Source organism: Dromiciops gliroides, chromosome 5 (assembly GCF_019393635.1).
Source record: "Dromiciops gliroides isolate mDroGli1 chromosome 5, mDroGli1.pri, whole genome shotgun sequence".
Taxonomy (NCBI): domain Eukaryota; kingdom Metazoa; phylum Chordata; class Mammalia; order Microbiotheria; family Microbiotheriidae; genus Dromiciops; species Dromiciops gliroides.
Window position 1 is genome coordinate 195485957 of NC_057865.1, and position 22468 is coordinate 195508424.

The following is a 22468-nucleotide window of genomic DNA, read 5'->3' on the forward strand; positions in this document are numbered from 1 at the left end:
TTACTGAAAATGTTTATTGAATCAAACAAGTCAAGATAAAGCAATATAATATTTATATGGCCTTCACCGATTACTGTAAAAATCTTTGCTTCCCTCTTAAACTGTTTCACAGAATCACTCTCTTCCTTTAATATGCATCTCCAACCTTCTACAGGAAGTATTTTCTGATCCATCAAACTGCTAGTATGCTCCCATTCAAACTACTTTGTACTTATTCTCTTTATTCTTGTAAATGTATGTTGCACGTACTCATTGTCTCCACCGTAAAATGTCAGAGTCAGGACTGTTTCATTCTTTGTATGTGTATCTCTAACACCTAGCACTGGGATAAATGCCTGTTAACTGATTGACTGAGCACATGATAAACAAGTTAGACATTTACAGAAGTACTTTTGGAACAAAGAGCTCTCACTTTACAAAGCATCTGCAAAGGCTGAATACAGGAACACCCCATTGGGTCTGTCAAATGCAACTAAAGGTACTTCATTTTTGGTTGGGGTCTGCGAGGTGGCTAAGATCAAAGAGTAAAGTCTTAAGGTCTTCCATGGACAACATCCACATGACCTCAACCAAATGCTATGTCAACCAAGACATGAAGAACAAATAGCAGTTAGGAAGATTTATTTATAGAAAGGGAAGGGATTATGAAAATGATTCAGGATCAGGTCACTGTTACCAGAAATTACAAAAAGGTTTCCCTTAAGGATCCTGGACTCAGTGATCAGTGCAAATTATGCTGAAAAGTGGTGGAATGGGGTGGGCTGAAAAAATATGGCACCTTCTGGATACCCAGAAAGACACTAATGGGAAAATGGAGTTATAAACCAGAAGCTCATGTGTAAACTAAGAGATGACAAATCTCTGTAGTACAATATAGATACAACCCCCCAGAAAGATCCTTGTGAAGTCAACAAATAGATGAGAATCTGAGCATCATTACAGATAGATCTATTCCTCACAACCACCCAGATATAACATTGATCCCTAAAAAGTTAAGAGCAACATTTTAAATATACATATGTTTAGATCAAATACTCGTCATCTCCAAAGTATCCAGAAGGAAATCTAAGTTTCTCTGTTTGGCTTGTAAAGACCTTCATAACCTGGATCCCACCCTTCCTTGTTATACAGTATGACCCTTCATGTATATTATGGTTCTGCCAAATCAGCCTTCTTGCTGTTCTTCACACATAATAACCCATCTCTTGCCTTTATCCTGTGCACTGGCTACCCACATTCTGGGGAAGCATGTGTTCCTCATCTCCACCCCTCCAAATTTCTTGTTTTTAAAGCACTGTTTGGGCACCATCTTCTTTCTACAACACAAAGATTTTCTGGATACTTTAGTCAACGAGCACCTGCTTCCCTCTCAATTTATTCTGCATTTATTTATTTACATGGTTTTAGTATGTTGTACTGATTTAGATATGTGGAATCACCTCTGATGGAATGTAAGTTCTTTGGGAACATCAAAGTTTTCATTTTTTTCTTTGCATTTTTCCTCTGTATTCTCAACTGAGCATGGTATCCATAAATGGTGCTTTTTAAATAAATGCTTATTGATTGAGTGACTGATTGAATGAAAAGCTTTCAAAATATAGAGACCAGACAGAAGAACTTAAACCTATGTGGTAACAGGACAAAATACATGTTATCTGCAATAGGAGTTGTCCTGAAGGTAGTTTCGATGAGTCTACAGAAGATAAGCTCATTTCCCAATCAGTTTATAGCAGGTGGGCTTACTTCCTAATACTCTTAGTCAATTACTACAACCACCACCATTACCACCACCACCCAAAACACCCCCCCAAAAAAACCCAAAACCAAAACAAACACACACACAACACCCCCCCCCCAAAAGCATTCATTTTGTCCACCTGTTCATAGAACATTAAATATGTGACAACAATAGCAGGAAAGCAACTGGTTCTTTATCAGAGCCACATCAAAAAGGAGAACGAAATAAATGACAATGGTAATAATATTTGTAATAATAATTTGTGTTCACATATATAGCACGTTATTATCTATAAAGTGCTTTCATTACAATCGGCAAAGGATAGTCATATAAGTTAGGCAGGAGTATCATTACCCTCATTTTAGAGAAAAGGAAACTGAGCTTTAAAGAGGCTCAATTAAAATCACTTGTTCATGGTCACAGAGATAGCACATGGTGCAAGGCTAGAATCTAAGTCCTTTCACTCCAGACCCCATTGTTCTTTTCACTAGACCATGTTGTTTATGGAAATAATTACAAACATAAAGTCCACATCAAAAGAGACAACATATTTTATGTCTATGATGATCGGGATTTATTTTGACATGTGCACATAAATATAGTGTGCTCTCTCCTGATCTCTCACAGTCTTTCCTCTTTAATCTGTTTTCTGAGGATTTGTAAGATCAAAGGCCTTGTTAAAATGGAACTGGTGAAGTCTGCTTCTTCCCTTTAGAGCCAAAGGGGGGGGGGGATCTTTTCCCAAGTGCTACTTAGCAATATCTCATTCTCATTCCCGCTTATATAAAATGGAGACAAAAATAATTCAAACCATAGAATCCAAGAGTTTGAAAGGACCTCAGAGGTAGCCCTGGTTTAGCTCAAATGACCAAATGAGATAATATTTATAAAGCAATTAGTGCTTAGCAAACACTTGTTCTCTCCCCTGTTCTCTGACATTCCCATTGAGGACAAGACTGTCTTTTGCTCTTCTTTCTCTCCCCAGCATTTAGCACAGGCTTAGTGCCTGGAACACAGGAGGTGCCTAATAAATGCTTATTGACTGCCTGAACTCTCATCTGAAACAGGAATCTCCTTGAAAAGCATGCCTGGTACTGGTCATTCGATCTCTGCTTTAGGGCCTCCAGTCATCTTCCAAAATAGCAAATTCCAGTTTTGGATGTTTCTTTCATCGGGAAGCATTGAGTCAAAATCTTCCTCCTGGTAACCTCTACCCATTTGTCTTCATTCTAATCTCTGGGGCAAAGCAGACTGAGTTAAATTCGCTGTAGAGAAGAAAGCCTTTCAATTACTCAAAGACAGGCATCTCTTCTCCAACCATTAATTACTTCGGCTGATTCTCATATAGCGTGAACTAGAGCTTTCTCTCTCTCACGGATGGGTTCTGCATATGTGCATGTTGTCTCCCCTGCTAGACTGAAAACTCCTAGTGGGCAGAGGCTGTTTCACTTTTAGTGCCCAGCACCTAGCCCAGTGTTTGGCTCACAGAAAACTCAATAACTGCTTCTGGACTGTTGATTAAGTTCCTACTATGGGGCAGCTAGGTGCCGCAGTGGATAAAACACTGGCCCTGGATTCAGGAGAACCTGAATTCAAATCCAGCCTCAGACACTTGACACTTACTAGCTGTGTGACCCTGGGCAAGTCACTTAACCCTCATTGCCTGGCCAAAAAAAGAAAAAGAAAAGGAAAAAGTTCCTACTATGTGCTAAGCACTGGGAAGACAAAGGGGGAAATGAGACAGCTATTGGCCTCTGCATAAAATAAAAGGTAGTTTGGGGGGAATCAGGATTTGGGGAACAGGAAAAACTTCATGCAGAAAGGGACACCTGAACTGACTCTCAAGGGATGGAGGTGAGAAGCGAGCACACATTCCAGGTAACAGGCCAGGCCGGGGCTGAAGCAGCCATAAAGGCAAAGTTGATGTGAATGAGCGTACAAGAACAGAAACCACATGTAACCCACTAGACCTGTCTAGACCTCCAAGGGAGGACGGAAGCCCATTCTGTACCTTCATCGTGGTTTTGGTGCAACATGACCTCTGGCTGTGTTTGGATAGAGTTTCCTGGGTGAAAAAATGGTGAGTAGAGAATGCGTGGCTTCCTTTGCTTCAGAATATGCTGAAGAAGTTCATATAGCACATCACCTGAAACGAGAAAGAAAGGAATTGGTGTAGGGAAAGAAAAATGTGACAGACCCTCATGGGATTATCATCCTGGGCAGATTGTGGCTGTTATGATGGGCAAGGAACCGGATCCATATTGTTCTGGGTAGAGAAAAATCTGCTCCCTGAATGACTCGTCAAGAGGAGGGAGAAAGGTACACACTAGTTCAGAGATGCTTGCTTTGGAAATTCTTTTTTAGTGGCACTAAATTTTAGTTCACTTTCTTTAATAATATATATGGGCATCTGTCCAAGGTTCCAATATTCCTTGACAATCACCTTCAGAGGTCAACCATTTTCCTTGAATGGGGTGAGTTGACCTTTGCTTTGGAAGGGGGATGGAGAGTCCTGCTATATTTGGCATTTGAAGTGCCTACCCAGTGCTAAATTAGAAAAAAAAATGCCATGAGACTTGTCACACTCCTTTGGCCTACAACCAAATCCAAAATGCAGGTGGGTGTCTTAAAACTCTTCAGGGGCGGGTGATTAATCTTTAAAATACCAAAGTCCTCTGACTAGCCCCCTCACTCCCTTCCCCCCAGCACAGATAGGCAGTCAACAACTGCACTAAACAATGGGGCTTTGTCTCTAATTTTAACTATTTTTAACATATACTTTAATTACCAACCTAATTTAGCGGCATATGGTGGGCTGCAGTTAGTTATATTTTTCCCCAAACAGCATGAAACTGAGAAACACTCTATATTAATTTCTTCCCACACCAAATCTCCACTCTTTTGCCTTTTGATCAGATCCCAAACTTTGTTTTAAGTGAAGTCGGAAGGGGCTGTGTCTTTACTTTGACTTTGTTCTCTTGCCATCTTTGCATTTTGATTGCTATTAATGTATGTCACTGTTGCTAGAGGAAGCTAAAGACTCAAAGATGCCAGAGTCACGATATCTAGATGCTTCTGGTGACTTCAATAAAATGAGTTGGGAGAATAAGACAAATAGGCTTTGTGGAGGGATTCAGGCCTAGTTCTTTAATTACGATGTGTATAGTCAATAGCAGCATCTTAGAGGGGGAGAGGCCTTGAGAGTCATTATAGGAATCTCTTCTGCCCAATACCAAAGAATTACAGAATGGCAGGTGTGAGAATTTATTGTGATTTGGGAACCCTGCCTTTGGGCTGAGATTAAAAAGCCTTAGGCCCTCAGGGTTCTTCTCTGTGTTAAGAGGGGCTGGTGCCCCTCCCCCTCTGCTTCAGTCAAGCAGCAGATTAGCTTGGTGTGTGCGGGGGGCACAGGGAGCCCGAGGTTTGAGGGGAGAGAAGGAAGATATATACTGGGGAGTTAGACAGTAAAGGAGGATGAACAGAAAGAGGACAGACAGAAAGGGGTCGCTGGAGGACTAAGAGAACGCAAGGAAGTCTGTGAGAGAGAGACGCAGGGGTTCAGCATGACAGTACAGAAAGGAGGTTCGCAAAGGAGACTGAGCAGGAAAGGACAGATAGAAGGAGGACGCCGGAGGACTAAGAGATATAAGGAGGTCAGTGAGAGAAGGCTAGAGATGCTGAGGGGCAGACTGATGGAGTAAGTAGAGAAGATGCAGCGGGGTTGAAAAAGTGAAGGGGGCTTGGAGTTAGAAGAAAGGAGCTGAGCAGTGAAAGTGAAGCAGGGGAACTGGAGTGAAGGAGAAAAAGAGTGAAAGTTGGAGAGCACTGGAGGTAAACATGTCCAAACAGCATACTCTTAGGCAAGAGGCAGTAACAGCCCTTATTATATTAAAAGCAGTCAGGTCTCGCGTAACTTTGCATTTATTATCTCTTACATTTATTTTTATAAATAAATCCTGCTTTGATTATTTAATTAAGAGGCTTCTTAATCATTTGCTTATCAATTTGGGAGTGGAGCAGTGTGGAGAAATTTTTAAACAGCCCATACTAAGTTAATAGCAGTCAGATAGCCAGCCAGTCAAAAATCCCTAGATTAGGTACCCAGTCAGATTAGGCCAGTAAATTTAAAATATTCTTACATCTGAATGGCAACCACGAAGGGATTTACGGCCCAATTATACTTTTTCTAAAGTTATAATTTTTCTTATAGATATAATTTTTCATTTAAGAACAGTTATATAATTTTTCATATTAGATATAGTTAATAATATATATTTTTTACACAGGGTAGGAGATATCTCTCAGAGGTCATTTCTGTATAGCCCCTACCCGAATAAAAATAATCTATATAAAATACCCAAGAAGTGATCCTCCAGTCTCTGTTTGAAACCTTCCGTAATGAGGACTTAGAACTCTCAAAGAAGGCAAATCCACACTGGAGCATCTCTAACTGTTTGGCAGTTTTTTCTTTTGTCAAATCAAAATTTACTGCTCTTAGTTTTGCCTTCTGGGGACAAGCAGAGCACATCTTATTTTTCTTCAATTTAACAGCTCTTCAAATAACTTGAAGACAGCAGTCATTTCTCTTATGACCTCCAACTCTACTTCAACCACTCATGAATAGGGTGGGAGAGGAGTCACATGACACACTCCATCACCACTTAAAACCTCCAAGATACTGACCCCAATCTTCTGCCTTTCCATTTCTCCAACCCCACTCCAAATCCTTTGTCATCCTTGGCGATTCCTTTCCAGTCTCATGACTTCAATTTCCCCTTCCAAACTGTCAATTCCCAAACTTATACTGCCACTCTTGGCCTCCCTACTCTACCCCACCTCAGCTCCAATCCCAAATTTACAAATGTACAGTTCCATCTGAATATTTGACTAACTATTCAAGCTAAACAGGTATAACACTGCCCTCCTCTTTTTTCTGCAGACCTGCCTCTTCTAAATACAGTTTTGATTTCCGTTATTAGTACCATGGTTTTACTTAGGCTCCCAGGATTATAACATTTGCATAATCTCCCTTATTTCACACATCCCATTAGTTGCTGCATTCATTCCTCCTGCCTACCTCTGCAATAAATCTCTCTTGTAGTACATGGTGGGCCAAAAGTCATGATGTTTTAATAACTTTTTGAAAATTATTTTGTCTTTATCACTATTTATAAGATTTGATTTTTCACACATAATATACTGTATTTCCCATATACATACTGTATGCGAAGCTATAGTATTATAAATTAAAAACAAAAAATAAAGGAGCAATTAAATATTGAAACCCCCTCATGACTTTTGGCCCACCCTGTACTTACTTTCCATTCTCACTATGACCACCCTATTCAGGCACCCATCCTCTTACAAATACCTTCTAAGTCCTGCTGACTTGATTCTTTACTCTTCCCAATTCAAAACTCCCCAACACAGAGTAAGACAGAACTATGCCTAGATCTCTCCCATCCTTAGATCACTGCGATTTATGTACTTGTTTTTTCTGGGATCTGTGTTATATTCCTCTTTGCAGCCTGGATAAAGCAAGTAAATGTGTTGAACTTCTGGCTAAGAGCAAGTGTAGTGTCTGTTGATTTTGATTTTTGAATTAAAATATCTCCTCTAAGTCTTCCCTTCTATAGGCTAAATGTCCCTTTATTCTTTCATTGATCCTTCTATATCACGGTATTCAGGCCCCTCACCATCCTGGCCACACTCGTTTGTCAATGGCCTCCCTATAATACGATGGCCCAAGCTGAATGCATATCACAGAGTACAGTGGGTCTATCCTACCCTGGAGGTACTAGCTTTTCTTAACTAAGCTTCATTAGCTGTTTTGGGGGAGCCATGTCACTGCTGACTCGTATGGAGTTTCCAGTCCACTAACATACCCAGATCTTTTAAAATATGAACTGTCATCTAATTGCACCTCCCCCTCAACTTGTGAAGTCGATTGAATGAATCTAAGCCTAGGACTTTATATTTATCCCTATTATATTTCATCTTATAAGATCTGACCTATTATTTTAGAATCTAAATTGCCAAGATCTTCTGGCAACCTGATTATCGGGATCACAATCAACTTTGTGTTACCTGCAAGTTCAACTAGCATGCCATTTATAATGTCATTCATTAAAATGTTGGACAAGAAACAACCAAGAATAGCTCCCTGGGGGCAGTACATTTGCAATCTCTCTAGTCTGATAGCAATCTATGGTCTGGTCACTCAACCAGTTCTAAATGCTACACTAATAATTCTATCACCTCACCCACCTTTCTCCATCTTATCCGCAAAGATATTATGAGACACTGTCAAATGCCTTCCAGAAATCCAGGCATGCCACATTTGTGGTGAAAGGGTCAGATCAAAGAGGAAATGAACTTGTACGGCACAACTCTAACATTTTTGTGTGAGTTAGGGGCGGCTCTCAGCAGCTGCTGCTTCTCTTTCTGAACTTCGCAAACTATTCTTTAAAAAATTGTGCTCTAGAATTTTTTTTTTTTTTGCAGGGCAATGAGGTTAAGTGACTTGCCCTGGGTCACACAGCTAGTTAAGTGTCAAGTGTCTGAGGCTGAATTTGAGCTCAGGTCCACCTGAATCCAAGGCCAGTGCTTTATCCACTGTGCCACCTAGCTGCCCCCTAGAATTTTTAAAGGAATTGAAGACAAGCTTACCAGGCTATGGTTTGTATAGAATCTACCCCATTCCCTTTCTTAAAAACCAGGGCATTTGCATCTCTCTAGTGCTGTGGCACATCTCCCATTCTCCAGTTTTTCAAAGATCACCAACAGCATCTCAACGATCCCATCCATCATTGCTTTGGGTGCCTTGGGATGCAGTTTTTATGGGTCTGGTGACTTGAGCAGATGAGGACCACCAGATGCTCTTTTATCATCTTATTTATGTCATATTTTAATTTTTATGAACCATTTTTATTCTGATTCTCTTAACTGGCAGGCCTTTCTCCTTAGCTGGGAAAAAACAAATGAACAAAACAAATCTAATCTCTCTTCTACAAGACCGCCTTTCAAGTTTGGGAAACACTATGGAATTGTGCAATGAACAACAACAGACTTGGAGTCAGGAGAGGCTTGGATTTGAATCCCTGGACATTTACCAGCCATGTGACCATTGATACTCTCTAAGCCTTAGTTTCCTCATATATGAAATAGAGAAATGATCTATCTTACAAGGTTGTGAGGATCAGATGAGATAATGTATAGAAAATGCTTTGAAAACATCCAAGTTAGAGCACCAGCCCTGGATTCAGGAGTACCTGAGTTCAAATCTGGCCTCAGACACTTAACACTTACTAGCTGTGTGACCCTGGGCAAGTCACTTAACCCCAATTGCCTCACCAAAACAAAACAAAACAAAACAAAACAAAACATCCAAGCACTATTCAATCAGCAATTCAACAAGGTATGGTGGAAATTATACTGGCTCTGGAGTCAGAGGGCATGGGTTCAAATCCTGTCTATAATGCTAATTACCCATGTAGCCTTGGGGAAGTTAACTTTCCTGGCCTCAGTTTCCTCATCTGTAAAATAAAGGGGTTGAATTAGAAGGCTTCTGAGGTTCCTTCTGGCTCTAGCACCTATGACCTTCCTTCATTCATTTTCCTACTCAGATGTTCAAATGAACCAGTGGATGTTTCCTTCAATAACACAGAGGACAAACATCCTGCCCATCCATATCTTCCCCATGAGTTCACTGTTGGGGGCCCTCCCAATGTTCTGGAGCCCTGCCTCGATGTCTCCTGATGTTGTAAAATCTCAGTGAGCTCACACAAGCTCAGTAATTCCTCTTCCAATTCAACAAGCGTTTTATTAATTGCTGACTACTGACTATATGTGCCAAGCACCATATTGCACGCTGAAGGTTACAAAGACAAAAATCAAACAGCCCTGTCCTTCCCTTGAAGGCTTAACTCCTAATGAGGAATATAATATGTACGAAGCTAAGTAAATGCAAAGTGCAGAAAAAGTAATACAAAATAATTAACAACATAAATTCCTCTCCTTGAACATACATCAATTGATTGTTGAAGCTATTCAAATGATGCTTTCATTAGAGACACATAAACCATATGAGCTAGAAATTCTGGCAAAAGACTTAAAACACACACATACACACCCCACCACAAATTTAGGCTATTGCTTTCTTCAAAGAGATTTATAATCATTAATTATTTAATCCATATAAACTCCCCCTAAGGTAGTTGCATATTATCATTCCCATCTGAGATGAGACATAGGAGGTTAAGTGATTTGCCCAAGGTTACACAGCATGCCACTGGCATAATCCAATCTACTTTAGCACCCAATCTTCTTGTTGAGTGCATAATAAAGGAAGGCTGCTCCACAGCACAAATCCGTGACCTTATTTTCAACTGAAATGCTATCTTCGAGAATCTTTAAGGCTACAATCCATCCATCCATCCATCCATCCATAAATAGATACATACAGACATATATACGTCTGTATACACACATACATACATATTAAATAAACAAATAACTATTTAATAGGTAAAACATACATATATATACAGACATATAATTTTGTAGCAGGCCTGATGCTCCCTTTCAAACTCAAAGTCACTCCTTAAAATTTTTTACAGGTAGGTGGATCCCTAAAACTGAAAAGCAAATTAAATGTGGACTCAAGTACATTCTTTTATGCCCCCCACTCTCATCCCTACCACCCAATTACAAATGTGTCTTCACTTCTAGATGTGCTTCTTGCAGCAAATGGTTAGGTTTTCTTCTCTTATCCATTTTGGCCATCTCTTTCATTTTATTGGATTGTTTAAATCATTCACATTTAAGGTTATGATCTTTAAGCTTGTGCATTTCCCTTTTGCTTCTTTTATACTGATTTTTGTCCCCTTTGTTTAAGTCAGCCTTTTGTCCCAGTGATTAGTTTTGCCTCTACTACCTCTGATTCTATTCTCTTCCCACAGTTTCTCCCCTTCACTCCTGTTTATCTGTCCTTGCCCAACTTCCTCGGCTTTACTCAAGCTGCTCATTTGTTTCCCTTTTTGCTCATTTATCTGTCTTTCCCTCTCCTTTGATCTTTTCCTAACCTCCTCCTCAACTTCTTAGTCTGAATAATGTTCTTTTGTGCTAACCTTTTGGCCAAGCTGCCATTTGCTTTGGGCCTCATCATTTCCCCTTCTCTCTAGCCTATTCTGCATTCCATTCTCCACCTCACTGACTACACCTTTATTTTCTGTTCCTTCTCTGTGTCACTCAGGAGGGCAGAAGTTCTGAAATGCCGAATCTGAACTCCCTGTACTATTCCACTGCTATATGGTCGCTCTTGTAGAACATATCTCTTTCTTGTTCTGCTATGTCTCACTCTGAGAAAATCAGTCTGTGAAGGACGGGACCAGTCCTAGCCACTGCTTATTCCACAGTCACTCACTACTCCTAAGGCTGCTTCCCTTATAGGGGATAAAACGATTAAGACCATGGAATATTTGTTCAGCTCTTCTTCCTGCCTTTTTGGTGATTCTTTAGGTTCCACTTAAAATCACATACCCCTTTAGTCATTTTTGTTCTTTTGCCTCTTATTTCACTCTTCTAAAGAAAATACAAAAGTCTCTATGTGAGACAATTATTTGTTATCTAGTCTTTTAGTTATAACTATATTTAGCTCTCTTTCTTGTATTTATGTTGTTTGGGGTTTTACAATCTGAACATTTGTTTTTTTAAATTGAAATTATGAGATTTAACCATTATGTATACCTTGGAGTCTCAATTGTGGGTTTTTTTTCCCCTCTGGAGGCAGTTAGTGGAGTTGATTGATCTGTATTTTGTTATCTGTATTCAAAAGTTCTGGACATCATCTATTCATTACTTCCTGCAGTATGTGACTCGGGCTTTTTGTCATGTTCTTCTAAAAAGCCTGGAATGCTCAAGTTTTCTGTATAATTCCCATCTTCAAGTCCAGTGATATTGGTTTGTCTGTCTGTCTGTCTGTCTCTCTTCTTTTTGGGGGTGGGCAGGGGAATAGGCAATTAGGGTTAAGTGACTTGCCCAGAGTCACATGGCTAGTAAATGTCTGAGACTGGATTTGAACTCGGGTCCTCTTGACTCCAGGGCCAGTCTCTATCCACAACACCACCTAGCTGCTTCGCCATGTTGGTTCTTTTAAAGTTCCTAGGATCATAGAGTTAGAGGTGGAAGTCACTCCAGAGGTCAGAGTCCAACCCCCTCATTTGATAGAAGACAAAACTGTGGAAAAGAAAGGTTTGGTGACTTTCCTAGGGTCACACAGCTAGTAAGTAGCTGGGGGCAACATTCAAGTTGTCCTTTTGCTTCTGCCAAATCTTCTTCCAGTTCTATATTTTGTGTTCCAATTCTGTAATGCTTTTTCTCAGAAACTCTGTTTCTTTGGAAAGAGTCATCATTATGTTTTCTTGGTATTTTGAAAAAATTCTGCAATGAGAGCTCATATTTCTGACCTAACCAAATTCCTAATATTTAAAAAAAAATTTTAATTAATCTTTTGAACCATTACAGAGTTTCTTACTGTTCTATGATCTCTGGGGAATTCACAGGATTCCCTTTTTTTATTAGGGGATTTTTGTTCGTTTTCCTTCATAGAATAATATGTTTATTATGTTCTAGCATCTCCTTACATTTATTCATTGTCTTTTCCATCGTAATGACCCTCTCTGTTGGTTTCTCTGCCTGTGAATTAGGGCTTAAGATCCCATTCCCTTGGACTTCGGGTCTTGTGGCTTTCCTCTTATACCTGCTTGTTTCTGATTGCTCTCCTCACTCTTTGGTGCCCTGAACCCTCCTTTAGTGCCACACAGATCCCTCTGATGCTGGGCATCCTCAGCCTCCTCAAGTTTTGGGGTTTGGAAGCGTAACTGGATCTCTACCCAGAGTAAACAATGGAGAGAGAGGACTGGCCCCAGCTTTATTTCCAGTCTTCTTGCCTTCAAGTATGGAAGATCTCTTATTCTAGCCAACTTCATACCGACACCTAGCCTTTCTTCCCCTTTCCCTTGAGCAGTTGGGCAGAATCATTGAGGTGACAGGGGTTCAAAAACTGAGTCAGTACCATGGGTGGGAGGTGAGAAGGCCTCATGGCAGAGAACCTCAGAGTCAGATCCTAAAACATTAGCTTAAGTGGTTGCTTCTACTGCCTCAGATGCTCAGGGTCAATTTAAGTTTTTTTTAAAAATCTCATTCAGTATTTCTGTCTTCCTAGTTTGTGGATTTCAGCTTAATTATGTTCTATGTGGTACATACTTTTCTGAGGCTTTTGCATTGGAGTGGTTTACAGAAGAGAGCTGCTTCGCCATCGTGTCTCAACTTTTGCCATCTGTCCATTTTATTTCTCGTCATATATTCCTCTGATGATACACTGGATTTTTTCTCTCATGTTTTGTATTTTTATGTTACAGCCCAGTCTACTGACCTCTAATGCACTTCCCCTAGGATCATGTGTACCACCTACTTTTAATTTGTCAGAGACTATAGTATTCCACAATTCAGAGCTATACACCAAGAAATTGTGATAAAACAATGGGATTTGGCAGATGCCCGGGGAACCCCACCTGAAGATTGATTTGGAATTGATTGAATTGGATGAGACTGAGAGACTGACTGAGAACCTACTTAAGGTTGATTAAATCGAGACCACACTTGGCTGACCCTGAGTGAGGTATTGTTCTCAGAGGCTGTAGACTACAACATCAACAGGTGACTACCCTCAACCAATCAGCTTGAAGGTCCTCCCCTTCTGGCGAGGGAGACAGGAAGTAGGAAGGTGAGGCTGGCTCCCATTGGCCTTTTTCGTGCCGGGTTGGTGGCAGAGAGAGAGAGGAAAGTAGATAGGCTTTTCTTGCGTTACTGTACTTCATGTGTTGTCTTTACTCTTTAATAAATACTTAAAAGCCTAAACTCTTGCTGAATTTATCAGTAAGTATTAGCTAGTTTACCCCCAAAACCGGGCGGGGGGGAGGTGGGGGAGAGGTAAGGACACACATTAGATTTTAAACATCACAAAATCATATTAAAAGATGAGTTGTTGATTCTCAGAAATATTTGGGATCATTGAAGAGTTCTGTAATTTCTGGATTTAACATAGTCCTTGGGGCAGTTATATGGCACAGTGGATGGAGACTGGGGTCAAGAAGAATGGAGTTCAAATCTGGCCTCAGACACTCTGCAGTTGTATGACCATGGGCAGATCACACAGTTGCCTCAGTTTCCTAAGGCATCTACCTCCTATAGTTGTTGTGATGGATCAGATGACATGATATTTGTAAAGTACTTAGCATAGTGCCTGGCACACAGTAGGCACTTAATAAATGCTTGTTCTCTACCCTTTCCTCTACCCCAAAGGAGACCCTTTTAGATCCCTCTAGTGGTTAGTGCCCTCTCCTTGTCTGAATCATCATGTGGATAATTATCTATTTATATATTCTATCTACCAGGATAGAACAGAGATAGAGAATGTAAACAATTTGAGAGCAGGGGCTGTTTCCCCTTTTTAACTCTGTGTCACTAATATCTAGGTCGGTACCTTAAGTAGGTGCTGAATTATAATTCCCTTTTCACCTCATATCAGAGGAATAACTGGTATTTAACCATCTGAAGATCTGAGAACCAGTTTTAGGTTCTAAACTTTTCTTTTTAAGCTTTTAGGCTTCACTTTCTTTTTTCCCTTTTCCAGGAAGTTTAAAATGAGAAAATATGTACAGGGTCTTTGCAAACTAGAAAGTGCCATATAAATGCTAGCTCTTAATAATAATTATAATTGTAGTAGTAGTAGTAGTGGTAGTGGTGGTGATGGTAGTAGTAGTAGTAGTGGTGGTGGTGGTAGTAGTAGTAATAGTGGTGGTGGTGGTGGTGGTGGCGGTAGTGGTGGTGGTGGTGGTGGTGGTGGTGGTGGTGGTAGTAGTAGTGGTGGTGGTGGTAGTAGTGGTGGTGGTGGTAGTGGTGGTGGTGGTGGTAGTGGTGGTGGTGGTGGTGGTGGTGGTGGTGGTGGTGGTGGTGGTAGTATGCTTATAGGCCAGCACCCAATTGCTAGCTTGCCACACACCTGCTTCCAAATAAGCCTCACAAGACAGCCTTAGCCCTAAAGGAACATCCAGAAATAACTATAAGAAATCTATGTCAACAATGTGACTACTTGCTTCAAGTCCTGCTTGGACAGAGTGCTTAGAAAATAGGAGCAATCAATTCTGCGAACTGACTAAATAACCAACCTTTTTATTTAAAAGAGAGCACCTTCTGTGTACGTAAAAACACATATTACTTAGAAATGAATAATTAAAATATGGTTCCATAGCTGCAGCACAGATTCAACGCACTGCAGGGGGGTGGATGGGGGGAAGTAGAGAAGCTGTAGGGGAATTTAAAGATTCAAGTATAAAGAACTTCAGATGAGAATTTTTCAGAGAATCCATAGCTCTAGAACTGGAAGGGACTGTACAGGTGATGTAGTCCAGTATCCTCATTTTCAAATGAGGGAACTGACCCCCAAAAGTCGTTAGGTGACTTGCCCAAGGTTACACAAATAAATAAATGTCAGAGGTAAAATTTGAATCCAGGTCACAGAATTTGAGGAATCAGAAGGGTCCTCACTGGGCACCTAACCCAACTCATACAGGAAAGCAATCCAAACTATATGCTGTCCCTGAAAATGGTCTCTGTTTAAAGACCCCTCAAGAACAGGGAGCCTAGCACTTCTTTTTTTTTTAATTTATTTTTTTTTTTAGTGAGGCAATTGGGGTTAAGTGACTTGCCTAGGGTCACACAGCTAGTAAGTGTTAAGTGTCTGAGGCCGGATTTGAACTCAGGTACTCCTGACTCCAGGGCCGGTGCTCTATCCACTGTGCCATCTAGCTGCCCCAGCCTAGCACTTCTTGAGGCAGCCCAATCCCCAGTTCTAATTGTTAAGAAGTTTTTCCTGCAGGGGCAGCTAGGTGGCGCAGTGGATAAAGCACCAGCCCTGGATTCAAGAGTACCTGAGTTCAAATCTGGCCTCAGACACTTGACACTTACTAGCTGTGTGACCCTGGGCAAGTCACTTAACCCCCATTGGCCCACAAAAAAAAAAAAAGTAGTTTTTCCTGACATCCAGCCTAAATCTGCCTCTTTGCTCCTGATTTTGCCCTCTAGGCCAAAAAGAACAAATCCAGTTACTCTCCCACAAATACCTGAAGTAAGCGTTGGTCTCTCCTGAACCTTCTCTTTCTTCTCTAGGTTCAGTTCCTTCAACCCCTCCTTAAATGACATGGATTCAAGTCTCCTCCCCAACCTGCCTGCCCTCCTGTGGATATCCTCCAGGTTATCACAGTCCTCAAACTGTGGTGCCCAGAACTGAATATAATTCTCCCTCCCAGGGAGGTCTAACTGCAGACTGTAGGACTAGAGCCTTCCTATTCTTTGAAGTTCTGCTGACCAGGCTCACGTTAGTTTTCCTGGCTGTAACATCGCCCTCTAGTCCACTAGAACCCCTGCATCTTTTTCAGAATTTCTATGTAACCATGCCTCCCCCAGACCCCATATTGTGCTTGTGATTCTGGTTTTTGTGTTCTCACACATGTAAGACGTTACTTGTACCCTTATTGAACCTTATCTCATTAGATCACCATTGAGATCTTTTGGGAACATGACCGTCATCCAGGGTGTTAACTATCTCTCTTACATTTATGTTATTTGCAATATGGATGAACAGGGGGGCAGCTAGGTGGCACAGTGGATAAAGCACCAACCCTGGATTCAGGAGGACCTGAGTTCAAATCTGGCCATAGACACTTAACACTTACTAGCTGTGTGACCCTGGGCAAGTCACTTAACCCTCATTGCCCTGCCCTGCCCCACCCCCCCAATGGATGAACAGGCTATCTCTTCTTTTAAAAGCAGTGTTAAATAGCTTCATGGGGCAGCTAGGACCTGAGTTCAAATCCAGCCTCAGACACTAGCTATGTGATCCTAGGCAAGTCACTTAACCCTGTTTGCCTCAGTTTCCTCACCTATAAAATGAGCTAGAAAAGGAAAATGGCACACCACTCCAGTATCTTTGCCAAGGAAACCCTCTATGGGGACATGAAGAGTCAGACATGACTAATGGACAACAACAAGCTTCATATGCAGAGCATTTTTCATTGGACCGGCTCTTTGTAGTAGATAAATAAAAGAGAAATAAACATATATAAACACTTATAAAACTGACTTGTCCTGGATGCAAAAGTAAAAAGACATGATAAACAAAGTGACAAAACCAATGGAGAACTACAAAGAGATTAACTACTTGTCATTATTTTATACTTGGGACAATTGGAATTCCAAGTAATTAAATGAATTCCTTAAAATTTCATACTAATTCTTCATCCCATTTTCCCTAACATTTGACATATTTTATTTTCTACTTTAATACCAATTAAGGATATGTATTCTTGTTTAAAGACATAAGGGATGAAAATCAGGACACTCTGGACAAGCTTCACTCCTTGCTTTCCCTTTACCCATTCTCCCAGGATTCCATGGCATCCTTGAACCCATGGGACTGCCAGACTGGAAGAATGGAAAGGCCTTTCATAAAATTTGGAAAGAAGACCACAAGGACTTATCATCTGTCCTGCCTCTGAATTTTGAAGTCCACGAGGCCTTGCCATGTGCCTTGTCACTTCATCTTCTTAACTCCTTGGGCACTGGTATCTAACCTACTGTTAGTGTAATCTAAGGACTTCTGGTTCTTGCCATCCATCTAGGTGAGCAACTGTTTTACATAGGCTGTCTTCCTCAATAAGAGTGGGAGCTCCTCGAAGGCAGGGACTATCTCATTCATTTTTTCTTCTATTTGTATCCTCAACACTTCATTGTTTAGCACATCACAGGGGCTTATTCATTCATTCATCTCAGCTACAGTCCCCATTCCACCAAGGGCCACATTCTCCCTCTCTGACCTTTCCCATCCTTTTACTGACACACTCTGAGGCCAAATCTAACCAGTGCCAAAACAACAAGATGAGGCAGCCAATTTAAAAACTACTCCATCAGATCTTTGATGGAAATGAGTTGGGAAATGAATAAGCCACATGCAGAAAAAAAAAAAGGATGTTTTCAACTTGACATCAAAGCAGTATCTTTCCTGCCTCTGAAAAGGACAAGCAAAACCGAACAGGGTACAGGAAGGCATATTTGGCAAAAGGGTATATTCGCAGCATAAAAGTCTATCCACTATCAAAATGAGGCCCACTCCTCCCTTAAAAGTGGAATAAGAAGCAACATGAATTAAAGATCAGAAAATCAGAAGAATAGGAATGTTAAACAGTAGGAATATTGAATAATTAGTAGAATTTGTACTACCTACTTCACAGGGTTGTGGGCAGGTGAGTGATTTGCAAAACTTAAGGCACCAAGAAAGTGAGTTCATTATAAATTCATACGTTCTAAGTCCATTCTATAGAAACTATACATCAGATAACTTCATGCATTACTATAAATATAACTTAGTGAGTTCTTTCTCCTCTATGAGTCCCCTGGTCAGACTACTCAAGATTAGTCAGAAGCAGTAGGATGTATTTGAACTAAAATTATCATGGAAACCATTAGCCACAGGATGATTGCCCAGTATCTTAAATATTAGGTAGAATTACTTTTATTTCTGATTGATTCTATTTTAATTTTATATTTCTAAGTACAACATATATCTATATCTATATCTATATCTATCTATATCTATATATCTTTCTTAGCAGCTAAGAGGTACAATGGATAGAGCACTGTACCTGGAGTCAGGAATACCTGATTTAAAATCTAACATCAAGCATTTACTAGCTGTGTGAGCACCTACCATTCACTCTCTTTTCTTTCTTTCTTTCTTTCTTTCTTTCTTTCTTTCTTTCTTTCTTTCTTTCTTTCTTTCTTTCTTTCTTTCTTTCTCTCTCTCTCTCTCTCTCTCTCTCTTCCTTCCTTCCTTCCTTCCTTCCTTCCTTCCTTCCTTTCTTTCTTTTGGCGGGGCAATGGGAGTTAAGTGACTTGCCCAGGGTCACACAACTAGTATTCATCAAGTGTCTGAAGTCAAATTTGAACTCAGGTCCTCCTGAATCCAGGGCCAGTGCTTTATCCACTGCGCCACCTAGCTGCCCCATTCACTCTCTATCTGCTTCAGTTTCCTTATCAGTAAAATAGATAAAACAATAGACCTATTGCATAGGGTTGTTGTGAGGATCAAATGAGCTAACATATATATGTAAACTATAAAGTAGTGTATAAATGCTAGCTATTATCTGGTCAAATTCTAAATTGATCATATCTATGTAACTAAGTGGTACAGAGGACAGAGCACTGGACTCGGAGTCAGAAAGACCAGAGTTCAAATTTGACCTTAGACACGTGGGCAAGTCACTTAACCTCTGTTTGCTTCAGTTTCCATATTGGTAATAAATGGGGATAATAACAGCACCTATGTCAAAGGATTGTTGTGAGGATCAAATGTGATAATATTTGTAAAGTGCTTTGTAAAACTTAAAGTGATATGATAAAGGCCAATTTATAACAGTAGTAGCGTTGTTACTACCACCACCACCACCACTAAAGATTTTCCATTGGTCTTTGAAAATGAGATCCTCCATGTGGTGATTATGTAGCGATCTAATATTTATTCCTAGAAATTCTAATTAATTCACTACTACAATTTCAAGTGGTTGAAAATGAATGGTACTAACTAGATGAGAACATAATTTGGAACATTGTTAGAAAAGTCACTAAACTGTTCATAACTTCTGATATAACTTTTTAATTTAATTTTTAATTTTTTTTTTTTTGGCGTGGGGCAATGAGGGTTAAGTGACTTGGCCAGAGTCACACAGCTAGTGTCAAGTGTCTGAGGCCAGACTCAAACTCAGGTCCTCCTGAATCCAGGGCCAGTGCTTTATCCACTACACCACCTAACTGCCCCCTTGACATAACTTTTTACTAGGCATATACCATAAGTAGGGCAAAAGCAGAAAGCCTGCATATATATCAAAATATTCATAGCATCACTTTTTGTGGTAGTACCCCCCCAAAATACTAGAACAGGTAAATAAGTTATGCATATAAATGCTATGGAATTTTATTGCGCCAAAAGAAAATGATATGAGCAATTTAGAGAAACACAGAAAAACTTCCATGAAATAATGAATTAGGCAGAATAAGAAACACCATACCATATTTCAATAATTAAAGAAAACTAAGATGAAGCTTAAGGTTAATTAATTGTAATAGTTGATCTTTGACTTAGGGGGGAAAAAAGAGCAGCATGACCCTCTTTTTAGTAGGGAGGTAGAGGGCCCAGGAGGTGAAATATTGTTGACACTGTCAGAAATGGTCACAATATCAGCTGCTCTTGTTAAAAGGGAAAGCTAGGGGCAGCTAGGTGGCGCAGTGGATAGAGCACCGGCCCTGGATTCAGAAGGACCTGGGTTCAAATCCAGCCTCAGATCCTTGACACTTACTAGCCGTGTGACCCTGGGCAAGTCACTTAACCCCAATTGCCTCACCAAAAAAACCAAAAAAACAAATAACGGGGAAAGCTAATTGTAAGAGGTAGAGGAGTAGGAACAAAAAGAACTTATATAAAACCAAGAAACATCAATTAAACTAATTTTTAAAAAGAAAACTGATGATACTGATAACAAGTTAGTGGTTATGTCTCAATCCAGCCATCTTTTAAGTCAAAACATGAAGAAATGCAACAAATAAAATAAAAGAATAACAAAATGGAGGGAAAGGAAATCCTTGTAGAAAAAACCAACAGAGATAAAAGAAATTTGTAAACAAAACACAACTCCTAATTCAATGAAGAAATACCATGGGATAAAAGAAAGTAAGGAGAAGTCTCCTGAAGGGAATATTACAATAGCAATACTTAAACCCTAAGAAGGAGGATGGACCAACTAAAAAGAACCCCCAGAGTAGCTAAGAAGTTTATTAAAAGAAATAATGGAAGAAAAGGAAGCAAAGGATAAGAAGAGATTCCACAGTTTAGAAAAGAAGATGGAAAATATAAATCAGGGAAGCTCATTAAATGGCAATGGCAAAAGCAAAACACAAAAATGCAGAGATGTAACAAGAAATATTAGAGCAAAGTTAAAAACTAGAATAATTCAAAGAAATGAGATCTCCACAAACCAGACCACTGGACCTAGAAGCTAAAGCTCAGAGATGCAGTCTGAAAATCACTAGACTCCTAGAAAAATATGATGCGACAAAAAACATTGATACTATGTTTCAAGAAATTATAAAAGAAAATTGCCTGGGAATATTAGAATTAGAGGGCAAAGTACAAATCAATACAATTGATTGGAGGTTGTCAGAGAGGAACCCTGGCTAAAAACATAGCTGCTTAGCTTCAGAGTTTCTGGGTCAACGAAAGTCTAACAAGTTGCTAGGAGGAGGCAGTTCACTTATCAAAGAATGCTAATTTGAACTGCACATTACTTACTGATGAAGAGAAATGAAAGAAAGCATGAAATATAATATACCAAAAAGCAAAGAAAAATAGTTTACATCAAAGGATAACTTAATGTACAAAGCCAAGCATACTTGTACATGGGGAAAAAAGAGTACTTGCAACAGAATTAATGATTTTTAGTTATTCTTTTTGAGAAAAATGAAGACAAGTGGAGTCTTTGAAATGCTAACTCAGTGGATAAACCACCCCCTCGCCCCCCCCCCCCAACTACTTAAAGGAAAAGGAGACCAAATAGTAAGATGACTCAATTGCTCATATGTTGCAAATAAGAGACAAGACAGTTATCTCTAAGAATTCTTATCTAAATTCTCAAGATCTTTGAGGGAATGAAAAGAACACACCTCTGGGTTAATCTCAGTAAGGGTGTTGAAGTGCCTTTAGGACTTTTTAAAAGGTCATGTAAACAGAGAGTGAGCTGGGAGATGCTAGGGAGGCATCAGGATCCTCTGAAGCCCTATGACACATTCATTTGGGTTAAAGGACAATGTAAAATTAAAAAATATATATCACTAAAAGTAGATCTGGGGCTGAAGCTAAGAAAGGGGAGTTAGAGATTTAGCATTAGATAGGACCTCTGAGAGATGTGGTTGAGCAAAGAGACTAGGATTAGATTACTTCAGATAAAGCAAGCTATAAATATAAAGGCCTGATTTTTTTTCTTAAAGACAAAATCTACTGATTTGCGTCTGGGCTGGCAAGAGAATGGTATGAGGAAGAGAGGGATTAGATTATTTGAAGCAGTACAAACTTCAGGTATACAGTGTTAATTTTTGAGAGGCAATGGAACAGAATTTGATGGAGGGGAAAAAAGCAAATTTCACAGTAAAAATCTTGAATGTTAATGGACTTGGATATCTCAAATTTAAAGGGAACTAACATAAATCTACCACATTAAGAGCTTACTCAGTAGACAAATGGTCAAAGGACAAGCATTTTTGAAAAGATACGCAGTCTGTTAAGAACTATCTGAAAAATTGTTCAAAATAGCTAATTTGGAGAAAATCAAATAAAAATATGTATTTGTAAAAATGGCAAAAGATGGGAAAATCCAATGGTAGAAGAGCTTTGCAAAGATAAGCATGCTATTTCAGTGCTGTGAGAGCTGAAAATTGGTCCAAATATTATAAAAAGCAATTCTGATTATGCAAAAAAAAGGTAAGTTCTTCTTGACTTTTGACCCTGAGAATCCACTATTGGGTTTAATACCTTCAAAGAGGCTAATGACAATAAGAAAAGACCTA

The 22468-nt window shown here is 39.7% G+C and overlaps 1 protein-coding gene across 1 annotated transcript in view; it reads right to left on the minus strand.

The window, feature by feature from the left end:
* Positions 1-22468, minus strand: part of ETV6 (ETS variant transcription factor 6) — a 349002-nt gene that overhangs the window by 63616 nt on the left and 262918 nt on the right. The window contains exon 4 of the mRNA XM_043967035.1: positions 3750-3884. Coding sequence (XP_043822970.1) covers positions 3750-3884 — 135 coding nt within the window. The remainder of the gene's footprint in view (positions 1-3749; positions 3885-22468) is intronic.